The sequence below is a fragment of the Myxine glutinosa genome, chromosome 12, assembly GCF_964187855.1.
Source record: "Myxine glutinosa chromosome 12, kmMyxGlut1.1, whole genome shotgun sequence".
Classification (NCBI taxonomy): Eukaryota; Metazoa; Chordata; class Myxini; order Myxiniformes; family Myxinidae; genus Myxine; species Myxine glutinosa.
In genome coordinates this window covers 106601751-106618336 of record NC_136272.1, presented here as the reverse complement: position 1 = coordinate 106618336, position 16586 = coordinate 106601751, and the positions used below count along the sequence as shown (strand labels likewise).

Here is a 16586-nt window from a genome sequence, read left to right as displayed (position 1 = left end):
CGGCGTGGGTACTTAGGTACGTGCGAACATCGTCCCGAAGCCCTGTCCCGCATCCGACCGGAAGTGGCGACTCGAGTCTCGCGGTTGCGACGACCCAAGAAGAACAAGGGGCTTAATCTCCCCTTGGTAAGGGAACGGGGGTCGCGCAAAGCCGTAACAATATATATAAGCACACCTGACACCAGGCCGAGGCTTCAGACTTTGGCACGCTCAGGAGGCTGTACCGTCGAAAAAAATGTTCCAACCCATCATTTTTGAAGGGATTTTATACGAGTAGTTGTTTATTCATGCAAGAATTCATGCAACTGTGTTGCCAATATGCCTCCGCATAGTCCCACAACGGGTAGATGTCATCGATCACTGTCCTAAAAAGAAAAAAGTTTGATTTAAATCCCTTCAGCTGTTCTCAAATATCACATTTTTACCAGACATGACAGGTTTCCTGCCCACCTACAAATTGCCTCTACTCTTCATTTCTTTCTTTCAATCATGTGCATCACCATCAAGAATCAATCTATCAAAAAATTATCAAGAATAGGTACACCGTATCCCTGCTCATCGTAAGAGCTGACTAAGGGTTGGCGTCAGGAAGGGCATCCGGCCATAAAAACTGCCTCAAAATGGGAACCATGAGGTCACGGGGCCAAATGGCCTCAAAACGATCATTCATTCATATTCATGTGCATCACTCCATAAACACGCCTCCACTTATTCCATAAATTTCATAGCAACATCAGCCCAGTGTTGGCTTAACGGTTAGTGTGCTCGCTTGGGATCCTAGGATCCTGAGTTTGAATCCCGGTCGATCACTGAATTTAATGCCAGGGGGGTTGACTCGGGCTGTCATCCTTCCGAGGTCGGCAAAATGAGTACCAGCTTACGGATACTGGGGGGCACTGCAGCAACAGCATAGCCACGCTTCCAGGAATTATGCAATCAGCATTCGCAGGCTGCATACGAAACAACAACATTCAAACTAAAATAATTTTAAAAAAGCATTCTGAGTATTGCGCTGCAATACAGGTACCCTAGCGGCAGTCTGTCATCCGGAAAACTGTTGGGGAAATTACCAAGGGTTATTTATCCACAGGTTCTGAATCGTTCCCAATCGCTAATTACCTCAGGACGGGCTCACCTGTGATTCGCACTCGGGACTTCGATTTATACACCTTGCAGACAGGTCAGCAGAAGCACAAGAAAATACGTTGTTGATAAAGAACCTTTTGAGTCGCTAAATATCAGTAATTTATTATATTTTCCGGTTCACGATCAATGATCGATGTGTATATATTGTTACAGACGCGGTTGTGGATGTTGGTTTACCGAGCGGTTTGGTATGACCGCGTCTGCACAGTTTACCCGATTATACTCGAACGTTGGCCGAGTCGCGCTACGCTAAATCAATTGAGGAAAGGACACAACGGCTGGGTTAAATGACACGACACCAGGGGTACAGTTCTCAAGACCTCCGGAGGAGGTTATAATATTTCGGAACGTTGAGATTACAAGGACAAGAGGGACAGCATAGGAAGGTAGGCACTTAATCACGGTCTTATAGTAACCCCGACAGACGACAGATAAATGGGACAAGACTGACTCACACCGGGATTGATGGCAAGGAAGGGCAGGTAGTCGAGGCTCAAGGTGCACCTTGGCTCAGGGGCAGAATCGACCCGGTCCGGTCCAGAGATGCGGGAGGTCTCTCAGCGCTCGGAGGTGGCGACTGGTTCTCTTCACTTCAAGCTCGGGGCGCATCTCACGTCACGTCCGGTAAGTGGCTGCGTATATCCGGCGGGGAGTGACACGCCCTCGGCTCGTTAGCTCCGCCCCAGATGGAATCGGCCCGCCGCTTCTTATTGGGTGCTGGGGGTTACCGGGCTCCGCCCTTGACGAGGAGCTGACAGCCAGCCCCTTCGTGGTAACCCCGTAACCTGGAGGTAACCTGGAGCACATGGGCAATGGCGGCTAACCGAGCCAGAGTGAGGACGCACACTCCCCGCGCGCTGTTGTTGTAGTTGTTGTTGTGGTTTCATGAGGAAGATGGGAGGAGGTATGGGGAGGTCCTAAACTCACTACTGGTGCCATACAATCACATTCTGGTGCAACGAAGAGTCAGAATTAATGGAAACGAGTCCTTAACTGACATAGACTAAGAATAACTAGCAAGATGTCCTATAGTTGTCTACGTGAGATGCGGTGAACCTGGGCACGACATTTAATGGGGGAAAAAGGGGAAGGTCGGTTCTACAGAGTGTTGTTTACAGACAATGGGACTAGGGAATGGGGGATTGGGGATAGTTGGGGAGTATTGGGGAAATAGGGGAATATTTACAAGCGGATATGGAGGCCAAATCCCATATCCGCAACAATATGTTGCTCAGCTTGGCTCCGCCCCTCCGGAAAGCGTTTGCTGTGTCGCGCTGTTGACGTTCGCGAGGCTGAGGGCGCGCGGCGCGGCTTGAGGAGAACTCTAGAATAAACAAGAGATATCCATTTTAAAAAATATTTTCGTTTAATTAACGATATCTGCCAAACCACGTGACCTATCGCAAATTCCAAAAGGACATTTTAGTAGATTGACATGCTGAACAGATCTGTGAAGTTTCCCCTTGATTGGATCAAAAATGAGGGAGGAGCTCGGTTTTAAATGTTCATACTTAAAACCGTCATAACTCTGAAACCATGTGACGGAAGACGTCATGCTCGCTGACTTTTTTGTGCATCATGTGTATGCGATTCTGCCTGCAAAGTTTGGCCTCGATCTGTTCAGCCGTTGCAGAGAAAAAGGGGCTTTCGTGTTTTCATGAAAAACAATATGGCAGCCGAACCACGTGACCTGTGACGTCAGAATTACCATTAAAATATTATACAGACCGAGTCCCCCCTACGGTGAAAATTTGATCTCAATCGGTCCAATTATTGCAGAGAAAATCCTTTTTAAAGGAAATTAAAACTTAAAATGGCACCGAGTTAAGGATCATCAGAATTATCAGAATTACCAAAGTTCAAAGTGCCATAACTGTCAAAAATGATCGAAACGTCGTGAAGTTCGAACTTGATCAGTAACTTATCATGAGGAAACCATGTGCCAAGTTTAAAATCATTAGCATTAAGAGTTTAGAAAAAAAGTCCAGAAAACTGTTCTTTGCGTGACGGACTGACAGACGGAGGGACGGAGGGACGGGGTGCAAACCTATAGTCTCCTCCGGTGTACACCGGTAGGGGACTAATAATAATAATACCTACAGTGAGTGTATCCTCCTGTGACTAAGATTAAGCCAAAGGCCAAACATTCAATCGAGCATCATATATATCCGAGTAGATCTGGCAATTTGCAGGCAAGGTAGCTATTTGGATAATGCTTTAAGTGTTTCTTAAGAACATAATTCCATATAATATTCCCTGTGTGCCCATTTTCCATGTAGCCAAGGTCCACTTTACTCTGTTAGGCCTGGGCCTTCCCAAGTTGCCTTTCCATGAGAAACTGTTATTGCTCAAGGGCAGTGTGCGCTTAGGAAGAAACGATATTATAGCATGGAGGAGACACCCTAATGCTCAAACGTTTGACCGAAAGCATTTAAAAACTGATTCGTACTTGTCTTGATTTGTGTAACAGCCTGGTGTTGGCTTAGCAGTTTGGGCGCCGGCTTGGGATCCGAAGATCCTGGGTTCGAATCCCGGTCGATCGCTAAATTAACACCAGGGGGGTTGACTCAGCCTGTCATCCTTCAGAGGTCGGCAAATTGAGTACCAGCTTGCTGGGATGAATGATCCCGGTGTGTACCCCGGTTTAGAATAGGTACACCGTATCCCTGCGCATCGTAAGAGGCGACCAAGGGTTGGCGCCAGGAAGGGCATCCGGCCATAAAAACATTGCCTCAAACAGGGAACCATGATTGTCATGGGGCCCGCAACGCTAACCCCTGCTCTAGCGGGGAAAATGGCCTTAAAACGATCATTCATTCATTCATATACTGTGACAGTAAAAATGGCCCAAGGTCCATTGAGACCCTCTCAGCATCCCAGTGGATCTTGACACTAACCTCAATTATCTCAGTCTGGGCATGCTTGGTCCAGAAGGCTTGAGGTGGGGTGGTTGTGCTCACAGACACAAACATGTCGGGCCGACGATCGAAAGAGGGGGTGACCACCTCACTACATGCTAGGAATGAAAGGTTGGAGTGGAGGAATGAAGGAGGAAAATGTTAGATATTTGCGAGAGAAGTCAGAAAACGAGGGTAAATACGTCTGGTTTATTTGTATTACAATCGTATGATAATCGCATCAAATATCCAGATCAGGTATACTACGGGAGGCCAACAAGGGGTGTGTACACTGAACAAGAGCAAACTGCAAACTATTCCCACAAAAAGAACAAAACGCTTCAGTAAAAGCATCATAATTAAATGATAAATCCAACTCAGGGATGTTTTGATTTCAAATTGTTTGGGAATGGGCCATGAGGACATGATGATTACATGGTATACAAGGTGTATGCAAGCAAGGTTTTGTGTTTAGGAAGCAGTGGAAATCATTTTGTGGGCAAAGTGAGGGTTTTAGAATAATGGCCGTCACCTAACAGAAAAGGGGGAAGTAAAGGGATCGTAGAGCAAGGTTATTCATTTCAGGAAGACAAACAATGAGGCCATGAGGAAGGAGTTAGGTGTTATAGATTAGAACATTTTAATAGGAGGTGAATCAACATCAGAGAAATGGGCAACCTTCAAGGAGAAAATGTGCAGTCTACAGGGTAAGTACACGAGTAATAACATCAATGACAAAATCCGGTAATAGGCCAATTGTGAAACGCACATTTAAAGTGCTCTTAAAAGATGAACAGGCGATTGGGAAACACATTTAATGCGCTATTAAAAATGAAATTGACACCTCTATCCATGTCACCCTCCCATTGGTTATATCAGAACAAGATGATTCATCCCAGTCACTGATTACTTAACCCCAATATGGGGCCGTCCAAAAATTACGTAATGCTATTTGTTTAGCAATACGCTTGATTACAGTGCATTCTGATGGGCTTGATTAAACCTTACTACGATTCGACATGTAAATCGATTTTTTGGGGAATAACACTCGACCCAAACAAAGCTAATGGAAATCTGATGCAACAAACCTAGGCAGTGTATAATCCACAGAGGCCTACAGGCCTAATGTGTTAGGCCCACCAGAAAAGAAAGATGGCGGCCATAGAATTTTGTCTCGGTGCTATAGTGGGTGGAGTCAAGCAACAGATGTGGGTGTGGTCCGGCAGCTGTCCAACCAATGGGTGCAGCACATTTCAAAAATCGACCCCCAACAAGAACCCCAACAACAACAACAGCAGCAATGCAAAGCTTTTGTAGACGTGCCATATAAAAGGCTAGAGGGATGATTTACAATAAGTATGTAAACAAGGTAGGGAGGTCACAATCAATTATCATGTGAAAACATCCTTACATCTTTCCTTGAATCATGCTCGTTGCTTGACCATTTGCAATGATAGCGTATGTTGATTATTTCCATGTACGTGAACAGTGAATTATTAAACAGTTAAAACACAAACACCCACGGGTGGAGATAGCAGCCAACAAAAGCAACTTGTGCTACCCCTAAATCAATATAATTTGTAGTTTATATGTCACATGGCACATAATGTTGTTTTTTTTATTTATTATTATTATTATTTTTTTGTATACAGAATCGAGGCTCGTGAAAGAGCTAACATTTATTTCACAAACAAATCAAACAGACAAACAAAATATATAAAAAGAGGGAACAGTAGACAAGATGGGGAGAGAAGGGGAAGCACACATACAACATTTGAGAGCAGGGACATCGGGAGATGTGTGGGAGGGAGAGGGCTTGGGGGGAGGACGCGTGGGAAAGGGGGGGGGGGGGGGGAGAAGTATAAAACACAACGACACCAAGGACTTCCAGGACAGAAGTTGGTATTTCAAAAAAGTGGATTTGGGGTGAAATTAGCGGGGGTAGAAAAGATCAAGGTTTTGGATGGGGGAAGATAAGAGATGGTGGTGAACAGCTGTTTTAAATAACTGGAGGGAGGAGTGGGATTGAAGAGAGTGAGGGAGTTTGTTCCAGAGGCGGGAGAAAAGAGGAATGAAGGAGTTAAGGTGAGCAGAGGGTCTTGATTTTGGCAGTTTAACCATAAGAGGGTTGTAGGCAGATCTTGTGCGACCTGTAGGAATATTTGGGGGACAAAGCCCAGAGAAAGCTGGGGGGGGAGGGGGGGGGAAGGCCGGAGAGAAGTCGGTCGAAGACGGAAAGACCACCAACCTGCCTGCGGTGAGTGAGTGAAAGGCCCTTGGAGTTAGCTTCATCGCGGGAGATTCCAATGATTCTGAACGCTTTGGTTTCAGCAGCGTGAAGACGAGCTAGGTGTGAGGCAGGAGCACCAGCCCAGAGGGGAGAACAGTATTCCATTGAGCTGCGGATGAAAGCCTTGTATGTGGTGAGGAGCTCAGGTGTGCCAAGGAAGGACTTCGCACGACGGAGGATGCCCAGTCGGCGACTGGCTTTGGAGGACAGATTTGAAATGTGGTTTTCCCAGGAAAGATCATGGCAGATAGTGAGACCCAAAAGCTTGAGTGACAGAACCTCTTGGAGAGGATTATTCAGAAAGTGGATGGGAGGGTTGTCCAGACGGTCTTTTCGGAGAGACATCGTAAGAGTGTGAGATTTGTCAGGATTGAAAGACATGTTCCACTTGTTTGCCCAGTCTGTGATTTTGTCCACGTCTACAGAGAGTGAGGAGGCTGCAGATTGCCGATCTGAGGGATGAGGAATGGAGCGACAGAGAGTAGAGTCATCAGGAAAGAGATAGAGAGGATTTTCAAGAGAGTCAGAGAGATCATTGATGAAGACCAGAAAAAGCACAGGGCCCAGAACACTGCCTTGGGGAACTCCAGCCTGAACAGGCAGAGGAGATGAGAGAAACCCATTCAGGGCCACACGTTGACGACGACTAGAGAGGAAGTCCGCCAGCCATGCGTGGAGATTTCCATGGATACCAAAGGAGGAGAGTTTGGTGAGCAGAGCGGGGTGCCAGACCGTATCGAAGGCAGGTGATATGTCAAGGGAGACCGCTCTAATTTCCTGTTTGGCATTGAGGACCTCCATCCATTGTTGAGAAAGCAGAAGCAGCATGTCCAGAGTAGAGTGACCAGGTCTGAAACCAAATTGATGATCAGAGATCAAGCCATTGGAGAAGAGGAAAGTTTTCATATCCGAAGCAATGATGGATTCCATGACTTTGCTGATAATTGGGAGAAGGCTGATTGGTCTGTAGTTGCTAGGATCTGTTTTTGCACCTTTTTGTGCAAAGCGGTGATGTTGGCTGATTTCCAAGCAGATGGCAGATGACCTTGAGCAAAAGAGAGGGCGAACAGAACAGAGAGAGGGAGTGAAAGAGCGGAAGAACAGGATTTTAGGACCCGTGGGCTGACGCCGACAGGTCCAGTTGCAGAATCAGAGTCGAGGGTTGACAGAAACTTTTCCACCTTGTCAGGAGGAAAGGACACAGAGTCCAGGAGCAGCTGGGTATGACTGGGTACGGTGGGTACAGAGAGGGATGGGTTTGGGACACAAGATTTAGAGGTAAACACAGAGTTGAGGCATTCAGCTTTTTCACGTGCGGAGTCAGCCGTGTAGCCGTTTGAGGTGAGGGAGGGGATGGAGGGGGAACAAACACCAGAAACAGATTTGACCAGACGCCACCAGGATTTGGAAGAGAGACAGATAAGAGAGTTCGGTCTTGAGAACGGAGAGATATTGTTTCCTGGCTCTCCTGAGGGTGGACACACACTTGTTTCGGGCTTTGTGAAAGGAAATGAGATTTCCTTCCGTTGGATTTGCTTTCCAGGAGACGAAGGCAAGTTGTTTCTGGGCAACAGCCTTACCACAAGATGAGTACCATGGACGGGAGGAAGGGTATGACAACTGAAGACGAGATGGGATAAATCTGTGCGTGAGAGAGAGCAATTTACTTTGGAAGAATTCCCAGGATGAGTTGATGTCAGAGGCGGTAGAGATGGGAGACCAGTCCAGATGATTGATGGCTGCTTGAAGACTGTGCCAGTTGGCCTGAGTGAAATGCCAGACTCGTCGACGCTGAGGAGGCTCTCTGAGAATGGTCAGAGAGATGTCCACTTTAACAAGCACATGATCAGATGAGCCGATTGGAGCAGAAGAAGAGCAGCCGACATTTTCAGGGAAGTTAGTCATAAACAAGTCCAGAAGAGAAGATGCTCCGTTGACTGAGATCCGGATCGGGAAATTGACAGATTGTGTCAGTCCCAGTGAGTCGCAGAAGTCCTTTGCTGAGGAGCCATGGCTGGTGAGAGGTGAGAGAGGTGAGAAAAAGGACAATCCTAAAAAAGATGACACTCCTAAAAAAGATGACACTCCTAAAAAAGATGACACTCCTGAAAAAAGATGACACTCCCGAAAAAAGAGGACACTCCCGAAAAAAGAGGACACTCCGAAAAAAGAGGACACTCCGAAAAAAGAGGACACTCCGAAAAAAGAGGACACTCCGAAAAAAGAGGACACTCCGAAAAAAGAGGACACTCCGAAAAAAGAGGACACTCCGAAAAAAGAGGACACTCCGAAAAAAGAGGACACTCCGAAAAAAGAGGACACTCCGAAAAAAGAGGACACTCCGAAAAAAGAGGACACTCCGAAAAAAGAGGACACTCCGAAAAAAGAGGACACTCCGAAAAAAGAGGACACTCCGAAAAAAGAGGACACTCCGAAAAAAGAGGACACTCCGAAAAAAGAGGACACTCCGAAAAAAGAGGACACTCCGAAAAAAGAGGACACTCCGAAAAAAGAGGACACTCCGAAAAAAGAGGACACTCCGAAAAAAGAGGACACTCCGAAAAAAGAGGACACTCCGAAAAAAGAGGACACTCCGAAAAAAGAGGACACTCCGAAAAAAGAGGACACTCCGAAAAAAGAGGACACTCCGAAAAAAGAGGACACTCCGAAAAAAGAGGACACTCCGAAAAAAGAGGACACTCCGAAAAAAGAGGACACTCCGAAAAAAGAGGACACTCCGAAAAAAGAGGACACTCCGAAAAAAGAGGACACTCCGAAAAAAGAGGACACTCCGAAAAAAGAGGACACTCCGAAAAAAGAGGACACTCCGAAAAAAGAGGACACTCCGAAAAAAGAGGACACTCCGAAAAAAGAGGACACTCCGAAAAAAGAGGACACTCCGAAAAAAGAGGACACTCCGAAAAAAGAGGACACTCCGAAAAAAGAGGACACTCCGAAAAAAGAGGACACTCCGAAAAAAGAGGACACTCCGAAAAAAGAGGACACTCCGAAAAAAGAGGACACTCCGAAAAAAGAGGACACTCCGAAAAAAGAGGACACTCCGAAAAAAAGAGGACACTCCGAAAAAAGAGGACACTCCGAAAAAAGAGGACACTCCGAAAAAAGAGGACACTCCGAAAAAAGAGGACACTCCGAAAAAAGAGGACACTCCTAAAAAAAAGGACAATCCTAAAAAAAGAGGTCACTCCTAAAATAAAAATAAAAAAGAGGACAATCCTAAAAAAAGAGGCCACAAAAAAAAAAAGAGGACAATCCTAAAAAAAGAGGCCACTCCCAAAAAAAAAGAAAAAAAAGAGGACAATCCTAAAAAAGGCCACTCCTAAAAAAAAAAAGAGGGCAATCCTAAAAAAGAGGCCAATCCTAAAAAAAGGACACTCCTAAAAAGAGGACAATCCTAAAAAAGAGGACAATCCTAAAAAAGAGGACAATCCTAAAAAAGAGGCCACTCCTAAAAAAAAAGAAATAAAAAAAAGAGGACAATCCTAAAAAAGAGGCCAATCCTAACTTGAAAAGACAATTTCCTTTGCATATTGAGCAATAATATTGACAGTCTCATTGGGTGTGTTCTGGCCCTTGATTAATTTTGACTGCAAACCACCGTTCTTCCAGTCGAAATACGGTACTTAATTAAAACTGAAAATATTGTGTTTGTCCAAGTCCACATGAGATTGTAAATCAACAGCACCTCTATTTACCACAGAGACGTTGTTACCTCCATTTTTACCTCCTCTACATACCAAGCACTCGGCTTGCCATTCTTCTTGACCACTTAAAAAACAAGGGAATTTTGTATTCAGTTCTGCAGTGAACTTCCACTTTCGTTTTGGCATTGTAAATAACTCTTGAGGAAAATCAAACTATGTACATGGTATGGACTGTACAATATCAATGTGTACATGGTATGGACTCAGAAAGGACACACAGCACACCACTGGGGACTCTCACTGCAAGGTTGAACAGGAAGTGAACGTGTGAGCGTCAATGTTTGAACACGTCTCTTATGCCATGACGGAGTAGTACAGTACAGACTTGTACCAAACTGTCCTGGCCCAAACATTACACAACCACATTTTATCACCATAAGAAAATGTACAAAAATAGTTTAATCATTTAAATAAGGTAAAAAAAGTATCCCAAATCTTAAAATGTATCCCTTTAAAAATGCAAAAGCAAAAAAAAAAAAGCCTAGATTTTCCCGGATATTTTTAGACATTAAAGAAACCCGGACAGACAGGGATATAAGGACCGAAAAGTAAGACATGTCTGGGAAAAACCGGACGTATGGTAACTGTAGGTTAACGTTGGTTTTTCGCTACGCGTGCGTTGGGTAACAAAGCACTGTGGTTAAACTCACCGAGGCTGAACTCAAGTAAGGGTTCATCAGGATCCTTGCCAGTGGCTGTGAATGATATTCAACAATTATCGATTAAATCCACAATCTCAAAGCACACTTATTTACTCAGCTCTCTCATCTTTATCCTCAACCAATTAGAGCAATTGGAAAATCCAAGGGAAGTGCAACCAAAGACACACAGCATGCCACTGGACTCTAAGTTGTTCCTAAAATCCAGTCCTGGCAATGTGGCAAAAAAATTTGTTTGCATGCAGTGGTGGTAATTATTCCACGGTTTATTTTTATTTTTTTGCATAAATAAATATATGCAACCCGTAAACAAACTATGTCATGTTAAAGTGTGCGTGCTGCGTGTTTCCATCAGAAACTTTTCATTCTTGCTCTTCCTTGCGGTAAATTCATGAAGAGAAGTGCTAGCCTTTTATGCAATCTGAGTGAGCAGGTCCATGCTGTCACCTAATCAAGTACATACATTCTTGTCCTATGCGCGAGTTGGACCGCAGACAAGGCCTTTGAATGCTTGCTGATATACAGTGCCTTCAGAAAGTATTCACACCCCTTAACTTTTTCACATTTTGTGTTACAGCCTGAATTTAAAATGGATTTAAATTGAGATTTTTTTTTTTTGTCACTGATCTACACATAATACCCCATAATGTCAAAGTGGATTTATTTTTAATTCTTCACAAAATAATGAAGAATGAAATACAGAAATATCTTTGAAGATTTTTGAAGAAGATATCAAAGTTTTTTGCACTTTGAAGCAGGTTCTCCTCAAAGATTTGCCTGTATTCGACTCCATTAATTGTTCCCTCTATCCTGACAAGTCTCCCATTCCCTGACACTGAAAACCATCCCCATAGCATGATGCTGCCACAAACATACTTCACAGTAGGGATGGCGTTAGATGGGTGAAGAGCTGTGCTCGGTTTCCACCAGACGTGCACTTTGCATTGAGGCCAAAGAGTTAAATTTTCATCTCATTAGACCACAGAATATTTTGCCTCCTGCTCTAGATATCTTTCACCTGCCTTTTTGCAAACTCCATGTGTGCTGTTATGTGCCTTTTTCTCAGCAGTGGCTTCCGTCTGGTCACTCTCCCATAAAGCATAGATTTGTGAAATGCTGCAGAGACTGTTGTCCTTCTGGCAGGTTCTCCCATCTCAAACAAGGAACTCTGTAGTTCTGTCAGCATGGTCAATGGGTTCTTCGTCACCTCTTTGACCATGGTCCTTCTTGCCGAGGTGCTCAGTTTGGTTGGAAGGCCAGCTCTAGGAAGAGTCTAGGTATTCCATATTCTTTCCATTCCCTAATGATGGGGCTCACTGTGCTCTTTGGAGCTTTCAAAACTCTAGAAATTGGTTTACACCCTTCCCCAGATCTATGCCTTGTCAAATTTCTATCTCGAAGTTGTACAGACAGTTCCTTGGACTTCATAGTTGAGTTTCTGCTCTGACAAGCACTGTCAACTGTGGGGCTTTATATGGAAAGGTGTGTTTCTTTCTAAATAATGCCCAATCAATTGAATTGGCCACAGGTGAAGTCCAATCAAGTTGTAGAGAGCATACCTCCGCCTGGTTGGCCAAATCACTCAATGGTGAAGAATCACTTTAAAAATTCTACTAGCTGTATCCGGATCCGGATCTTCACCAAAATTGAATGAATTCCTCCTCGTCACACACCCAACCTGTCCGCCAAATTTCGTCCGAATGCATCCACAACTTTTTGAATATTTTGTTCACAAACGGAAACAGACAGACGGACAGACAGACAAACAGGGGTGAAAACATAACCTCCATCCACCTTTGGTGGCTGAGGTAACAAAAGGAAATTGGATGCACCTGAGCTCAATTTGGAGTGTCATAGCAAAGGGGTTGAATACTTATTGACTCAAGACATTTCAGCTTTTCACTTTCAATTATTTTGCAAAAAACATAAAATAAAAATTCCACTTTCACATTACGTGTGGTACATTATTATTTTATTTTTTTTGTTACCCCAATTACTCTGTTATGTTCTTACTTTACTCTGATATTTACAAACAAATAAATTACAAAAACTCTATCCATTATTAGGTATTTACATACATTGTAATAGAGTCTCATGATGGGGATGTGACACGATTGATGAAGCAAATGTCATTTTCTAGCATTCGACTTCCCTTCCATTTCCTCATCAGTTTTGTTTACATGATCTAAACACCAACACGGCCGATTATTCCGTCCTTTTTTCAATTTGTATTTGAGCACACTGTCATATTGCAAGAAAGACAGTGATGAAATTAATGCTCAGAGAAACCATCAACATTGTCTGATGCGGAATGGAAGAAGAGCAGCATTTTTTTTTATCATCACGATGACACTGATGTAACTGTGACGGCTAGATATGAAACACGTATGTATGTAATAACTCGCCGGTAAGCTGTAATCCATGCAGGTCCGATGCCAGGTCCACAGTGGCCGCTCTGACAAACTGTGCCCGTCCCAACATGCGGCCCGAGCGAGGCAGGCTCACACTGTGGTTTTCCATTGTGGTATGCTGGGGCTACCAGGCAGCCAATCACTCTGTCATAGAGGTTTGCTGTCACATCTACGTACAACGATACAGTGGAAAGGCAGCGCAGATATCCCACAGTGTGGGGAAAGTGAATAAAGTTTAACCACAAACTACATTCCTTCCTCAATGCCTCAATTAAAAATATATATATCATCAGATATGTTTACAGTTAATGTTGTGATGATAAATAGGTTTGACATTTCTGAATAAAACAAAGAAGTTTAATGGGAAGATGTCATTCTGACACATGTACTGTCAGTGATGAATGTGACAGTCGCTGCTGCTTCAACTGTCAAAATGAGAGAGAACTAGAACAACACTCTTCGAGCTCACGACGTCGACCGATATGCCTCCACCCACATGATTACATCATTATAATACTTGTACCAAGTTTGATTTAAATCCATTTGGGTGTTCTCAAGATATCACATTTTAACCTACCAGGACCATTTTTATCTGACTTTTGACCTCTTCACCCAAAAATTTAATCAGTTCATGCTTACATCATTATACATACCTGCACCAAGTTTTAATTGAAATCCCTTCAGCTGTTCACAAGTTGTCACAATTTTACCTGACATGACCTCTGACCTTTGACCTCGGGACCCCAAAATCTAATCAGTTAATCTTTACATCATTATACATACCTGTACCAAGTTCGAATTAGATAACTTCAGCTGTTCTCAAGTCATAGACCTATTACAGACTTTGACCTTTGACCTCTTGCCCCCAAATTCTAATCAGTTCATCTTTACATTATTCTACATAATTGTACTAAATTTGGTCAGAATCGCATCACCGGTTCACAAGTTATCACGGTAACAGGATTTTTACCTAACATGACCTCTGACCTTTGGCATTTGACCTCGTGACCCCAAAACCTAATCAGTTCGTCTTTACATCGGTCTACATAATTGTACTAAATTTGGTCAGAATCGCATCACCGGTTCACAAGTTATCACGGTAACAGGATTTTTACCTAACATGACCTCTGACCTTTGGCATTTGACCTCGTGACCCCAAAACCTAATCAGTTCGTCTTTACATCGTTCTACATAATTGTACTAAATTTGGTCAGAATCGCATCACCGGTTCACAAGTTATCGCGGTAACGAGAACCTATCACGGACGGACAACCTGAAAACATTCAATGCTTCCGGCGACTTCGTTAACGGAGGCATAAAAAAGCGCAGCTAGTCATTGGTAGGATTCTCATAGGTGTGGTCTACAAATATTATGTTAACAGGACGGCTCTACCTTACTGTTTAATTATTTTTGGTTTTAGCCACTATACTAATTTGATATTGCCATTCACAAGATCTCACCGTCATGCCAGGAGCCAAGCTCTGCACCCACGCAGCACTAGGGGAGGGAGAGAGAACGATACAGATAAAAGACCGTGAAAAATAAGAAAAACCTCATGAGCTTTATAGGAGAGTAAACATCCCAATTGCATCAGGTATGCAAACACCTGCTGCAAAAAGCCAGCAGGGAGTGGAAATATTTCCACATTTACCTCCAATCGCGTCACGGTATAAAGATGACATCATTGCCTCGTGTGGCCAAAACTACGAGCACGATCGGGAGTTTATCAAATACCTGATTGCGTAACCATTTTTGTTTGTAAGAAATGGCGATCACAAGACACAAAGTAATTTTCAACCTTCTTCATAAAAAGGAATATCTTTGAGTGAAGGGGATTTCTGTAAGAATTTTTGAATCGTTCAGGGTGCTGACGATGGCTCAACTGCGCAGTCCAACCTGATGCTTACCGGGGAATAATCTTGAGCCTTTGTGTTCGAAAGTAAATCCACTCCAACGTGGAAATGGATATCCAAATCTCATTTAGTTATACCGTGAAAATCCCAGCTGCACCCACACATTGGAGATCAAAACAACGAATCTCAGAGCAGTGCCAAGTGGACCCTCTTACCAGTAAGGTGGTACTCATTTTGCCGACCTCGGAAGGGTGACAGAAAGATGATCAAGAGACCACCTTAACCAGGCCTGGTGTACATAGTTATACAATCTCATCCTCTACACCTATTATCATCATTCATCACTATCTCCATCACAGCTCTTGTCCTCTCGAGATATATGTAACTTTTGCGTCATCCTCTCTGTGCTACTCCACGGAAAAAGGTGCAATACAGGTGGAGAAAACCGGGCAATTGCAGCAGAAAATAAACCATAAACAAAAAGCTTCCTTATGAGTGTTCCTTCAGACAGATAAACCAGAAGGAAGAAGACGACAGACCAGGAAAAACTGTGAAGGAAAAACTGTGAAGGGAAAACTGCTGCTCCCTCCCGATTGTCCACCCTGCTCACACAATCTTCCACCCCTTCACCGCAACAGAGGAAATCAGAGCTGTCTCACTTGACATATCACGTGCCTTCGATACGGTCTGGCACCCAGCTCTGCTCACCAAACTCTCCTCCTATGGTATCCATGGAAATCTCCACTCATGGCTTGCGGACATCCTCTCTGGTCGAAGGCAACGTGTGGCCCTGAATGGATTTCTCTCATCTCCCCTTCCTGTTCTGGCTGGAGTTCCCCAAGGTAGTGTTCTGTGCCCTGTGCTATTTCTGGTCTTCATCAATGATCTCTCCGACTCTCTGGAAAATCCTCTCTATCTCTTTGCTGATGACTCCACTATCTGCCGCTCCATTCCTCATCCCTCAGATCGGCAGTCTGCAGCCTCCTCACTCTCTGCAGACCTGGAAAAAATCACAGACTGGGCAAACAAGTGGAACATGTCTTTCAATCCTGACAAATCACACACTCTTACGATGTCTCTCCGAAAGGACCGACTGGAAAACCCTCCCATCTACTTTCTCAACAATCCTCTCCAAGAAGTTCTGTCGCTCAAGCTTTTGGGTCTCACTATCTGCCATGATCTTTCTTGGGGAAACCACATTTCCAAGCTGGCCTCCAAAGCCAGTCGCCGACTGGGCAGTGGGCATCCTCCATCGTGCGAAGTCCTTCCTTGGCACACCTGAGCTCCTCACCACATACAAGGCTTTCATCCGCAGCTCAATGGAATACTGTTCCCCCCCTCTGGGCTGGTGCTCCTGCCTCACACCTAGCTCGGCTTCACGCTGTTGAAACCAAAGCTTTCAGAATCATTGGAATCTCCTGCGATGAAGTTAACTCCGAGGGCCTTTCACTCACTCACCGCAGGCAGGTTGGTGGTCTTTCTGTCTTCTACCGACTCCTCTCTGGCCTTGCTCCCCCAGCTCTCTCTGTGCTCTGTCCCCCCAATATTCCTTCAGGTCGCACAAGATCTGCCTGCAACCCTCTTATGGTTAAACTGCCAAAATC

General features: G+C 44.4%; 1 protein-coding gene across 5 annotated transcripts in view; it reads right to left on the bottom strand.

Annotated features, from left to right (window-relative positions):
- Nucleotides 1-16586, bottom strand: part of INPP4A (inositol polyphosphate-4-phosphatase type I A) — a 93185-nt gene that overhangs the window by 65692 nt on the left and 10907 nt on the right. For 4 of the 5 annotated variants that reach the window (XM_068132329.2, XM_068132328.2, XM_068132330.2 and 1 more), the window contains exons 2-5: nucleotides 14590-14626; nucleotides 13123-13297; nucleotides 10709-10753; nucleotides 4044-4162 (exon numbers count right to left, since the gene is read on the bottom strand). In XM_068132329.2, the coding sequence (XP_067988430.1) occupies nucleotides 4044-4162; nucleotides 10709-10753; nucleotides 13123-13237 (279 nt within the window). In that variant the 5' untranslated portion in view covers nucleotides 13238-13297; nucleotides 14590-14626. Of the gene's footprint in view, nucleotides 1-4043; nucleotides 4163-10708; nucleotides 10754-13122; nucleotides 13298-14589; nucleotides 14627-16586 lie in introns of those variants that run through there. The other variant, XM_078766186.1, reaches the window with a different exon arrangement.